The sequence below is a fragment of the Scophthalmus maximus genome, chromosome 12, assembly GCF_022379125.1.
Source record: "Scophthalmus maximus strain ysfricsl-2021 chromosome 12, ASM2237912v1, whole genome shotgun sequence".
Lineage (NCBI taxonomy): Eukaryota > Metazoa > Chordata > Actinopteri > Pleuronectiformes > Scophthalmidae > Scophthalmus > Scophthalmus maximus.
Window position 1 is genome coordinate 17,634,670 of NC_061526.1, and position 13,339 is coordinate 17,648,008.

The window sequence follows — 13,339 nt, forward strand, 5'->3', positions numbered from 1 at the left end:
ACACAGATGATTATGATGCTGGTCATTTGTTTTCACACGTTTCCCCCGTGGTGTGTTTCTACGCACGTACGCGGAGGTGACAAAGTACTGGAGCGTCTCGACGAGCACCGCTCAGAGGAAGTCTGTTACACTTCCTGTTTCCTTTTGTTTGCCTTCTTCTGTGAGAGAGAATCACCGACCGTTAAATTTATCTGTTCATTTCAGGCAGAGCTAGAGTTTTCTAATACTCTTACTCTCCTTGTGATAGTTGTTGTCTTTGCAAACTATGTGGGAAATTATGCATGCGTAAAAACACAGAAAATTGAGCACAAACTATTCTAAGTATGCAGAAAATGTGGAAACATACAAATACTTTTTGGGCTTTTGAATCACGTGTACACACAAACACATATTTTTCCTCCGAGTATCTAGGTCATTGACTCAGTGAGACTATTTAAAGTTGTGTTTATATATGTGTGGACTGTGGAGGGAGTATTTAAAGCTTCTAGTCATCACCATCCATGTGGATATTACACAGTGTCACAGACCCAGATGCCCGAATAATATGATTCATTTTGGTGATTTACCATCCACACACACACACACACACACACACACACACACACACACACACACACACACACACACACACACACACACAGATCAGGCAGTACAGCGTGCAGGCCACATGCTGCAGGAACTGCACACACAAAGACACTGTCGAGGGCCGAGGGTATGGGAGACGGGTTGGACTCTCTCACTCACACACACACACACACACACACACACACATGCAATGCTCTGTCAGCCAAGTGAAGCGCAGCAAACAGACTGTTGAGTCACACCGGAGGAGCAGAGACATCAAGTGAAACCGCCAAAACACACTCACTCACACAGCGTCTACTTTGACACCCGGTGGTGATTAACAGGGTCTTAACTCTTTTTGTGTTTTTGGACAAAGTGACAGTGCGTTCCTTTTGTGCTCCCCTGCGTTGTGATTTAATCAAACAATATAGAATTTTTCCATCAAAATTAGTCCATCAAAACTAATTTTAACAGATCACATCTCATATTTAGCTACATAGACGCTTCTGCTGTTCACCCTGTCCTGGGTGTGGGAGGAGGACAGAAAAGCTAAATAAAAACTACATTTCTGCCTAATATTGGGGGAAAAATGTACTTTCCTCAAACCCCTTTGTGGATTTTTGAATCATTCATCTAGCAAGAAAAAAAGCTATATAATTAAAAGGTTTCATTGGTCACAATCGGTTAACAAATTCAATCGGTGAAGATGGTTTGTTGTTGTTTTAAGGTGTCAAGCTGCTCGAGATGATCACTATCTTCTACAGTTTGAGGCATTTCCGGTACTGGTATCGGAATTGGACCATCCCTAATATTTTTTAAGATTCAGTATACTTTTCTTGGATGAAAAGGGTTGAGTCTCCTATACGTATTTTTGTCAAACGCCTGCAGTGTTAAGATTACGCGTTATATCATCACATTGTTCCTCTGGTTGCTGCAGGTGAAGAAGACGTACAGTCACGGTACATACAGAGCCGGCGCAATGAGACAGATCAGCCTGGTGGGAGCCGTGGACGAGGAGGTCGGCAATTATTTCCCAGAATTCCTCAGCATGCTGGAGCAGTCGCCCTTCCTGAAGGTGAGTCGGGACAGGATGAATGGTGGTAATCCCGAAAGGCGACAGAATGTGCGGAAGGATAACGAGCGGGGAAACGGACAGAGGCGTAAATCTTTCATTGTGTGACTGAACAATGTTATCTACAAATATTTTATCTTTTATTTTAATAGGAAATAAATGAGGATGCTACAATGTATAACACGTTTCTGTGCAGGGAGGGGAAAGGAAACGTATCTCATGAATGTAAAGCTTTGATTTCTGAAAAGGGCAGAATTCTTTCCATAAACATCGGGCCACTGGTCTTGATCAAACGTTACTCAAACACCAGTGAATTGTGCATTTTTTAGGAGCTAATTCCAGATGATTCATTATGTGGTGCTCTGAGCATTTAATGCAGCAGGACGGTGTACTGTATGTGGTGAGATTCAAAGCAGCCTGTTCCAAGTGCTACAGAAGTAGAAACTCTGTTTAATCTGCACATTTATTTTAGCATATTAATTTTAGTAACTTCAGTAGGCCAAGATTGTGGTGTTGTGCTTCGTCTAGTATGTAATAGGATTCATCATATTGGTACTTTTATATAAATGTAGGTGTTATTATTATCACCGTCGCGATTATTAGTTTTTATTTTATTTTTTGTTCTGCACTGTTTTGTTGTTCTTGTGCAATCGACTGCCAACAAAGGTTACCGCCAGGGATAACAAATCTGACCTGACCTGATGTCAATAGTAATGGAAGTACAACATGTCACCCAGTGCAGCAGCGTGGTCTTTGGTGTGTTTTTAGTTTTCGGGCAACAGTGGAGCTCAGTATCAGGCTTTTATTATCAGGCTGTTGGAGGATTAGACGAGACGCTTTGTGACCATGTTCCGCTGGCCGACACATTTTCACTGAAAAATAAAGTAGGGTGTTAGATATTCAACTCATAATTTACTCGATTATACCTCCCGAATAGTCTATTCTTTCCAAATGTCTGCAGCTATAAACTACACGCGCCTAAATCTTTCCACGTATTTACACCACCGACTATTTGGAAATAAGACGAACCCAGCAGATGGAGAGATGCTGCGAGACGCAAACATCAACCACAAACCTAATGTTCTCCGAGGCGGCTGGCAAACAGGAGGCGTTAGGTGGTGGTGTCAGTAACGTCTGTGCAGGAACAGACCTCCAAACCCCCGCGTTCGCCGCCGTCCCTGAAATGCAGGCGCGGCGAGTTTTCCCCGCTGCGCCGCTATCCCGTGGCGACACTTGAAATCTCCTGCACGATGTGTGGAGGAGTGTTGTCGTAAGCCGAATATCAAAAGACGCCACATCCTCTGGCGCTTTCTGCCTGTGGAGAGGTTTTGGCTCTGGTTTTGGCAGCAACCTCGGCTGCCAGGGGGAAAGTTGGAATAAATCAAACCATTTCATTAACTGGTGAACAGCTGAAAGGGTGAGCGACGTGCTAACATGCTGCTTTCATTATCCTTCCTCCTCGCCTGTCTGTACGCAGAGGACTCTTCCGTGGGGGACGTTCTCCAGTCTGAGGCCGATGAGTCCCGAAGAGAGCGACGACGGCCCCATCATGTGGGTCAGACCGGGCGAACAGATGATACCCGTTGCTGATATACCAAAGTCTCCTTTTAAAAGAAAACGGTGCGTACGCTACAGTTTACCGTACATTGTGTGAACACACTCGGATCGAATGCCGTCTTGAGACGGGGACGGAGTTGAAAGGATTTTGGTCTCTGTGAATGTTGTTTGTACTGCCCACACAGGCTCAGTTGTGTGTGTGTGTGTGTGTGTGTGTGTGTGTCTCAATGAGCCAGCTTGCCTCTGTTCTCCTCACACAGCCCACGAGGACTGATTATGGGGGAAAACAGTAACAACACACTCTCGCTCATCAGCATCCGCGATGGCCGCATGAAGCTTTGTTGTAGCCCAGCATCTCCGGATGAGGCAATTACACCCTCTCAGTTAGTCTGTGTCATTGTCGCATACACATAAGCTCTGTCCTGCACAAACACACGAACACACATGCCTCCTGAGTGAGAGCATGAACGAAATGGTGTGTGTGCGCGTGCGTGTGTGAGCGGTATGTGGCTCTCCACTGAGATGAGATCATCGCTATGTTAATAGAGTCGACATCAGACGCTACTTCACATGGCAGCCAGCCAAGCACAGGACACACATCGCACACACACACACATCTCCTCCACGCTTAATTCATTTCTCTTTTATCTCCGTTGTTTGGTAGTGTAATCGCTAGTTTCTCTTTTTTTCTTTTTTATGTATTCATTTATTTTTTGGGAATAGTTGATTTAAGCTGAAAATAAAAAAAACAAATATCCCAATAGCTGCTTTTAAATTGTGAGGATTTCCTGGTATTATATCATAGTGAAGTGTGTGTGTGTGTGTGTGTGTGTGTGTGTGTGTGTGTGTGTGTGTGTGTGTGTGTGTGTGTGTGTGTGTGTGTGTGTGTGTGTGTGTGTGTGTGTGTGTGTGTGTGTGTGTGTGTGTGTGTGTGTGTGTGTGTGTGTGTGTGTTTTGGACTGGGCTTTGGGTAGTTGAGACTGTCATTCATCTACGGTGGCTGACGAGGGCAAACTCCCAGAACGTTTCCATCAGGTGAAATTTGGAAGATCCAACAAGGGAAAAATTGAAGCAGAAAAAAAAACCTTGAATGAAAAACTGGTCACAACTCAAGCTGCTCCACTTAAAGACCTGGAGAACTTTTCATTTTGTTGACCGATTACTTAAAAAACTATATCAATGAATTAACTAGTCAATTCTGAAAAATGGTTGTTTGTTGCAGCCCTTGGTTGTTGTTGTTGTTTCTCTTTAGATTTCCCCAAGCAAGCTTTGCTCAGTCAGACTTTTCTAGTTGTAAAAAGGAGTGTGTACGTCAGTTTAAACGACTGTCAGAAACACTTGTGTGACAGCTGGGGCTGAAAGAATCTGTTTTCAGAGAGAGAGAGAGAGAGAGAGAGGTGCATTAGATATTCCCCTTTCTTTTGTTTCCTGTCTCATCGCCCCAGCATTTTATTATTAGAAATGATTACAATATGACAATCTACAATCTGAGGTGTACTTTTCCGGCTTTTGTCTCCAACATCTCTCCTCAGTCTCTCACTTTCCTTTTTCTTCCCTTCTCCTTCCACTTCTGCCTCCTTTCTCTGCCCTTGTCCTCGTGCCACCTCTAAGTATCTTCCTCTCTTTATTTCTCCTACGATCTGTTTTCTTTTCCTCCTCGTGACCTCTCTTTCCTCCTCTAAGTTGATTTATTTCCGGAGCACTGGTCCGTTACTTTCTAAAGAACTGGAAAGTGCTTTTGCAGAAAGCCCATATATTGAACATGTCATAGCTGTGATTGTTAATGTCTGGGTGTAAAGTACAAAAAATACAGTGTGCAGTGAAGAGAGGAAGTAGTAAGAAAGGGACATGGACAAGATTTTATTTGTTAGGGACACCTCGTCTACAGTTTTGACTCTTTTTTTTTCTTCTTCTTTTCCTGGTGGTTTTTATTGAAAAAGGTCAGGCTGCTGTGTTTCTGTCAGAACTGAGACTAGCAGTCTGAGAATTCAGCTAAGATTATATAGTGGTCCGATGATAAAAATAAACCCCCAAAATGTGGGCCTTTTCAGTGAAAAAAGAGGGTCGAGGCTTCCGGAGACTGACAATAATTGCAGAGTAACAGCAACGAACGGGACCGAGGCCTTATGCTGAACACGTGTGCCATTCGGACCTGCAGGCCGTCGGCAACATGTTGCACGTGTCGGACCCAACAACAACCGGCTGATTACCACATGGACAAATGTGTAGCAGCAACTTTGACTGTAGATTTTCTCTCTCTTCCCTTACAATGGAAGCACATTAGGGTTTTTTTTAAATATTTTTAATGGCCAGTTTGAACGGGAAAGGAGATTCCAGCATGCAAAACATTTTTCATCGTGTTCATATCATTGCCTAAAAACAAGTATACAGGATATAATTTGAAGATTTTATTATTTATTCATTAAATCATGACGTACACGTCCCTTGAAATGTCCAGACCAAAAAAATGTGTAATAAAAATAAATGCCATATTTTTGCTTTACACTTGAAATTTGACTGTCCTGCTTTAGGTGACGTCATCTTGTCCCCCCCTTTTCTTCTACTGCAACGGTTCATTAATGGCCGCAGACAGTTAGTGATAGTGATAGTGCCTCATCCCTCCTCACCCCACCTCTGTCTCCCCCTGTTCCCTCCATCATCTCCTCCCTCTCCCCGCCGCTCGTCACCTCACCTCGTCCTCTCGTCTTCTCCCTCCCACTTTATTCGACCATGAACGCAAAGGAAATCCATCTTTGTCACTCGGTGCAGTTCAGACTGACATACGGTGGGACGTCGTCGTTAAAGAGTTGCATGAACGGGAGACTTTTGAATATCACTGACTGTAGAAGTGCATGTTCAGCTCTCCTCCCTCAACAGCCTCTTCTGTTCACACTAACTCACCAGCTTTTTTTCGGTTTTACATTCATTACTGTCATCCTACAGTCAGCTCAGACGCACTAAGCTGTGTGGGTGTGTGTGTGTGTGTGTGTGTGTGTGTTAATCCCCCCTCCACTCTCTACTATTTCCCTCAGCTTCTTTCTTCCTCTTCCATCGGCTCCTGCCTCTCCTCTTATCTCTGAATGAATGAATGCACAATTCACTGTTCAGCACGGGCAGACTCGCTGCTGCTCTGTCTGTGTCTGTGTGTTTGTCTGTGTGTGTGTCTGTGTGTGTGTGTGTGTGTGTGTTTATGCTCTTGTTTGAATCTGACTGCAGCTCCAGTGTGAGTCACTGTTCCAGTAGTGAGCTGACTGCAGTATTTCCATTGTTTGGCAACACGGCTTCAGTTTTATGCTTTTACCCATTAGCTCCTCAGTCTGTTCACATGGAGCCAAGAATATTGATGCCTGTTAATTCCATTTTAATTTCCATTATTTCAAATGCATCCTCATCTTTTGACACAAAGCCCTAGGGATTTTTTCCAAGCGACTGACTTCAAATTTTCTCGCCACCAATATTTTTGTTTTGAATCCGCATTGATTCTCTATTGATAATTTTTGCCACCGGCCAACAATTGTTTCTCAATCTCAATTTCTTTTCCAATTTTTTTAAAGTTTGAAAAATGGTGAAAACATCTCTTAAGATCTTCAGAAATAAGTTTCATTTTCCATGCTCCTCAAAGGAAACAAATGAATACATAAAACTGCACTCACCTTCAGTCTTATTAGACTTATTTAGGCAGCGGGGACGGGGGGAGACGTTCTCATAGAGCTGTGTTTTTCCTTCTGTTTCTCTGATTGAGCGATCTTGTCTGTCCTCTCGCAGCTCCACCAACGAGGTGAAGAACCTGCTGCAGTCGCTGCCAAGGACCAGCGAGCCCAGAGAGATGCTGTTTGAGGATCGGACTCGGGCGCACGCCGATCACATCGGCCAGGGCTTCGAACGTCAGACCACAGCTGCCGTCGGGGTGCTGAAGGCCGTGTGCTCCGGAGAAGGGTAGGCGGCGGAGCGAGACTTGTTCACACCGTGGACACGCGTATACAGTAGATGGCAGTTTGTTTAGTATGAACACAGCATGCTCACTGACTGATGTCACACTCCTCCTCTCCCCTGCTTTCAGCTCGGAGCCTCCACGTGTAACCAAAGACGTCGTGTGTTTCCATGCTGCTGATTTCCCCTATGTGGTCCAGAGGCTGCAGTTGGACCTATACGAACCCCCGCTGTCTCAGGTGTTACATTACACGCACACGCACGCGCACAGCAGGCATGGCAATGCGCACTGCTCGCACATTAGAATCAGCCCGGTACAGTCATTGTTTTTAGATCCCAAATTAGACACGGAATCGTCCGACAGTGTTTCACGAATTTAACACCCAATATTCATCACTGGGAGGAGGTGGAGCGTTAATATTCACTGATGTTGGATGCTGGCACCTGGTGGAGCAAAAAAAGAACTGCAGTGAGTTCAAGGACTCGTCTGGAGCAAATGATACTGATTCCATTACCGATATATATACCGACATTTATATATATGTAAATGTGTGTGTATATGTTAAGGATTCAGGGTTTTATCTAAACAAACTCGTTTTGATCTATTCCTAAAAGATGAATTTACTGTACCGAATGGAGGCTGGAAAAAGGGAATAAAAAGGAGAAAAGGTTAAATTCTTCTTGTATCGGTATTTACAACAGTCTGTTTTCAAAATAGACGACTGTGGTTTATTTCCTCTATCTCTAACCTCCCTTTCATTTTCACAGTGTGTGCAGTGGGTGGATGATGCCAAGCTAAACCAGCTGCGTCGCGAGGGAATCCGTTACGCTCGCATCCGCCTGTGCCACGACGACATCTACTTCATCCCCCGCAACGTGGTCCACCAGTTCAAGACCGTGTCTGCCGTCTGCAGCCTGGCGTGGCACGTCCGCTTAAAGCAGTACCACCAAGGAGAGGGAGAGGAGGAGGAGGAGGAGGAGGAAGAAGAAGAAGACGACGACGACGACGACGAAGAAGACAAAGAGGGGAAGGAAGAGCAGGAGGAGAAGCCTGTTGAGTTAAGGATGGAGGACATGGAAGTGGCGGAGTTGGGGCAAAATGAGGTGGCGAGGAGAGAAAAGGGTGGTAAAGGAGTGAAGGAGAGGATAAAAGAAGAGGCCGAGGAGGCCGACGCGGTGGAACACGGGACGTTGTCGGCTGTCAAAAAGGAGGAACCGAATCATCATCATCCTTCTCTCTCCTCTCCTCCTCCTCCTCCTCTGCATCCACCTCTGTTGCCTCCGCCCTTTGGCTCAGTGGACATGAATGCGGGCGGTGCTCGAGGCAAAAAGGAGGAGAGAGAGAGGGTTAAGGAAGGGGGGAAACACAAACAGCAGGATTCACCTCCTGCTAAGGCAAAGACAGAATCTCCAGCTCCTCCTCTCTGCAAAAACAAATCACGGCCGGTCTCTCTTCATCCTCCTCATCAGGACTCAAAACCCAAAGTATCATCGAACCCCCATCAGCATCACCATCACCATCACCGCAATCGCCATCACTCGGACAGCAGAATGACGTCTTCCACTTCTCATTCAGACTCCAAATCACATTTTTCTCTGTCTTTTTCTAAGTCTTCCTCCTCAGCTGGATCCACTGATCCACTGCGCTCGTCCTTCGCTTCTCCAAGTCCGTCTACTTCTTTTCCGGTTCTGTCCACATCCTCCTCTGCGTCAACTTCAGCTACATCTTCCCTCTCAGTTCCCAAGCCCACAGCGGACTTACATCTCTCCACGGTCCCTTCCTTCGCCGGCTCTTCGTCCTCCCAGCTGCCTCCCTCTACTCGGTCAGACCAACCAACGAAGAGAAACTCGTTTCATCTGAGACCAGACGTTCAGTCGGGCACACGGACACAGTCGCGGTCGGAGGTTCGAGCACCTGCTGCGGATGTACAGTCACGCACCTTCCAATCCGACGCAAGGACTCGCACGGGAGCTGACACGCGAGAACAAACGCCGGCAGACACGCGGACTCAAACGCTCCCGGAGAAATGGATTCACGGTTCGGACTCGGACTCCAGGACGTCGGCGGATCCGCACTCGCGTGCGCCCCAGGACGCGGCGAGACACGGGGTTTACATGCAGCAATACACACCCCAGCATCTCCCACCTCCTCACCTCCCTCACATGCTCCCCCCTTCCTTCTCCCCTCTCCTGCCACACTCCCACCTTCCTCACAGATCCCAGATCCTCCCCCCAAATCCACTGTCCACTCCCTCCCTCCCCCCGCAGCAGCAGCAGGCTCTTAACCCCTACCTTAGTCAGAAACAAACACCGCATCCGGCTCACATGGGCGCCCTCCACCCGCATCCGCCGCACCGACCGAACATCCCTACCCAGTCCCAGCCGTACTACCAGCACCCCCTCATCGCCTCCGCGTCACAACCGAACGCTCCGCTCGCCGGCTCCCAGTCTCTTCCTCCTCACCTTCCTCACCATCACCAGTTCGCCAAAACCTACTTCCCTCCGCAGCACCCCCACTTCTCCTCGCACCCCTTCCTCCCCCATCAGTCTTTCGTCTCTCAGCCGCCCGGCTCTTACCCGCCACGACCGCAATACCAAACCTCGGCACCAGGGCAGGTTCCGCTCCCTCCGTCACAGTCCTTTACGCATCCCCCCCCTCCTCCTCCTCCTCCGCCTCCGCCTCCGCCTCCTCCTTCCTCCTCGCAGTCTCTGCCTCCCCTTCCTCCACCTCCTCTACCTCCTCTCCCCCCACAGCCCTCCCCCTCTGTCTTCTCCGCTCCTCCACAGCATGAAGAGGAGCGGAGGCAGGTTTTATAGTAGTTTTTGTACATAATGACGCTGTTTTTAAAACGACTGTACACGTACAAGGTTTTTATTTTGCCCGTGTTGTTGTAAGACGATGTAAAAAGGCAGTGACGGGACAGTGGAGTGTCTCGGGTTGGACAAAGTATCGTGGTTTATAAAGCGGAGTTGGGCTTCGTTGACCCCGAACCTCTCGACTGGACCGATTCAGACTGTGCCGATGTTCCTATTCAAAAATATTAAACGGTTGCTGTGTGTACCGGTAGTTTGGGCCTTTTAGTAAATTATGAGAAAGTGGACACTGAAGAAGAGATGTTCCAGGGTCAAGTCTGCCACACTGCTGTCCGGTTTGTTTGTTTTTTGAAGTGATCATTGGGCCTTTTGAATATCAGAACATCTGTGAGCCGTCAGTGGAAGGAAAGGGGTCACTTTTTGTCAGATATATATATATAAAAAGGTCACAACGACAACCTTTTTGTGAAACTTGCAGCTAATGCTTCCATTTTGTTTCTTTTTCCCCCCCGAAGTATATTCTTTGTGCCCAAGACTGTTTCTGGAATAACGATGGGTCAAACTGATATTATTCGATACGCTAATGTGTCGATGTGAAATCACTGCATTTCTTTGAGGAATCCTAATCGATGCAGTATACTGTAGTAATTTTCCCTGAATACTGTATTTTGAGCAATAATCTGCTGAACATGAAACAGAAATTCCCAGTTATTGATAAGGTGACAAGGATCAGTATTTTTTATCTGAATGTCAAAGCCATTGGGCCAACCTCCATGAGGAGTGGTTCAATGTGATTTCTAAGTATCTTGAAATGATTCATTCTAATCTAATGGCATTGTTTTATTGCCCAAGATAAAACATAAAAGCCCTCTACAGTAACCCTGTAGTTGAGAACCCCACAGAAAGAGTCTCAGTTTGAGTTTATTCCGTGGCTGAGCTCCAGCCTTGCTGTGTTTTCCGGCGTCTGTCGGACGCGTTGGCCGCGGGCTCCTAATTTTGGAAACTTGAGCGCCTAGTTGCTGGTCAGCCAAGCAAGAATTGGATCCAGCCCGAGGTTGTTACACAGCCGGGCCTTCAGAGTCTCAGGAAAAAAAAGCAATTCGGGCACTTCCATGAATACACTGGTCTCCTGAGGAAAAACAGACTAGTCATTTAATGCAGGATCTATTGATTTTTAGCTAATCGTTCAGGGTCATTTAAAATATTATTCAGTCTGTGACGTTATAATAGGACCTATGCAGCCGCACCAAGAGCTGGCCATGAGGCCGCGGAACAATATCACACCGATTCAGTACGTTAACACTTTTCCAAACGTGACTCATTACAGCACTTTTGAAATGATCAACAGGGCAATTTCAGGTTCTTCCGAGTTTATCGTTTTATTACGTTCAGGCCTCGGCAGTTCTGCGATACCTTATTTTTTATTTTTGTAATCATTTATGGACACGCGCTCTAAGACACTTTGAAAAACAGACGGTACACTGTCGAGAGAGTTTATTCTCATCGCTTTATTTATCTTTTTAGCCGAAGTCCAGTTTCTCTGCGGTGTGGAGCATCCTGTCTATAAAAATGTTTTATTTATCAACCAGGGACTGAAGTAACCCCGTGTTTTTTTAAAGTCCAATAAATTATTGAAAATCTGTTTAAGCAGCCGCTGCGAAGAGTGTATGTTCCTCCAAGTGTCTGATTTACTCTAATCAAACTGTGTCAGTGAGAGGAAATAGATTTGTCGTTGTTTAGTTTTGTTTTTGTCATCGACGTCTTGATTCGACTCAATCGATCATGGAGCGCGGCCCAATTGCTAATGTAGCCCACAGCATTTCCCCAGTGCCTGTCCTTAACTGTGAACTACTCAATGGTCCAGAGCCACGTAGAGAAGGAGTTCAGTACGTTTCAAGGGAGTTTTTATGAGTCCCAAGTTTTAAGATTTTCACTGGGAAACAAAAATTGAAGCCTTTAATTGCTCTCTCAAGCCGCGGAACACTCTCCAAATATCTGCGGCCTAAATTGGGACGACTCGGTGGAATGATATCCCGAAAGCCGGGTTGTATTTTTAATGATCAGTCCCGCCGCAAACCAGTTCTCAGCTCTCCTGGTCAGCGTTCATTTCTGAGAGAACTCTTGGCCGTGTGGCTCTGGGGAGAGCGATGCGATAATGAAGCACTGGATGCCATGACGGGATCATATGTTTTTTGTACAAATGCGACAAAAATTAAGGTTGAAAACAACAAGAAAAAAACAAGTCTCCAGATTGTTTTCACAGAATTTATTTATCTCAAGTTTTGTTTTGCTTTGTTTTTTTTTTCTATTTTTGTTTCTGTGGTTTTTAACTGTCAGCACTGTAGTGTACATAAGATGTTTTGTAAAGAGGAAAAAAAATCTCGATAGTGTGGTTTCTACTTTAAATATGAGCCTAGTTAATAAAGGGTTCAATGTATGAAAAGGTTGTGTTTTAAGTTTCTGTGTTTATTGTGCGGGTGGTTAAAAACGTCAGAGAAAAAGTCCTCGTATTTTTGAAATCTCTGCATCTACCGTATAAAATAGGTTATTTTTCTGGCTATGGGGCAACGCGGCGCTAACTGTTTTCGGGATCACGCGCAAAGAAATGTAGCTAGCAAACACGGATGCACAATAAACAACCCTGCATCGTAAAACATTTGACTTTGCATATATTTCAAGAGGAAAGAGACACAGTATTTTCTTGTAACTTTGTTTTTTCTTTCCCGCAGCTCACCTTTGAACCGGCAGTTACCGTTTTTAAAAGCCCCGACAACCAAAACTACTGGCCCAAAGAAAGACAGAAGATGGCTTTTTCGCCGTACAAGGAGTCGTGTGATCCATTGAGATAAAACATACAGACTTGCAGCAGCTGAGACGTAAGATCCATCTCAGAACACTTTTGTGACCAGAAACACCCGCGTGACCGTAAAGGTCACCAGAGGGTCATTCCCTCCAGTCTCCTCTCGATACTACGAGACGACACCTCCGATGTGTGCCTCCTGCCATGCAAGCCGCTCACTGCAGTCTGCAGCAATGAACTCTGGAGTTTTACCAGGCGAGATCTGAGCAGACAGCACACACACACGCCACAGCGCAGTGGCCACATCATACAGGGCTGGTGTGTGTGTCATGCCAAATAGAGCTCAAAACAGCTTCCCCCCCCCCTCATTCGTTTTGTCCTCATACTCACTCACACAGCAGGAATGCCAGAGGAGCCCAGCTGACCTTTAAAGGCTGGGAGAGGGAGCGAGGCAGGAAGTCAGAGCAGGGACAAAGAGAAGGGATTTTTTGGAGGGAATGTTCGGAACAACCTCATTGGTCCACGTGAATGTGGCGCGCGCACAGACCGTACCGTCTTTGAGCATACACTACTCGTTTGAATATCAACCGCAACGGCACGTA

At 46.0% G+C, this 13,339-nt stretch overlaps 1 protein-coding gene across 1 annotated transcript in view; it reads left to right on the forward strand.

Annotated features, from left to right (window-relative positions):
* Positions 1–12,380, forward strand: part of LOC118318513 (lysine-specific demethylase RSBN1L-like) — a 28,041-nt gene extending 15,661 nt beyond the window's left edge. Inside the window, exons 5-9 of the mRNA XM_035648253.2 lie at positions 1,502–1,639; positions 3,114–3,256; positions 6,959–7,129; positions 7,254–7,362; positions 7,892–12,380. Coding sequence (XP_035504146.2) covers positions 1,502–1,639; positions 3,114–3,256; positions 6,959–7,129; positions 7,254–7,362; positions 7,892–9,940 — 2,610 coding nt within the window. The 3' untranslated portion in view covers positions 9,941–12,380. The remainder of the gene's footprint in view (positions 1–1,501; positions 1,640–3,113; positions 3,257–6,958; positions 7,130–7,253; positions 7,363–7,891) is intronic.
* Positions 12,381–13,339: the final 959 nt, after the last annotated feature.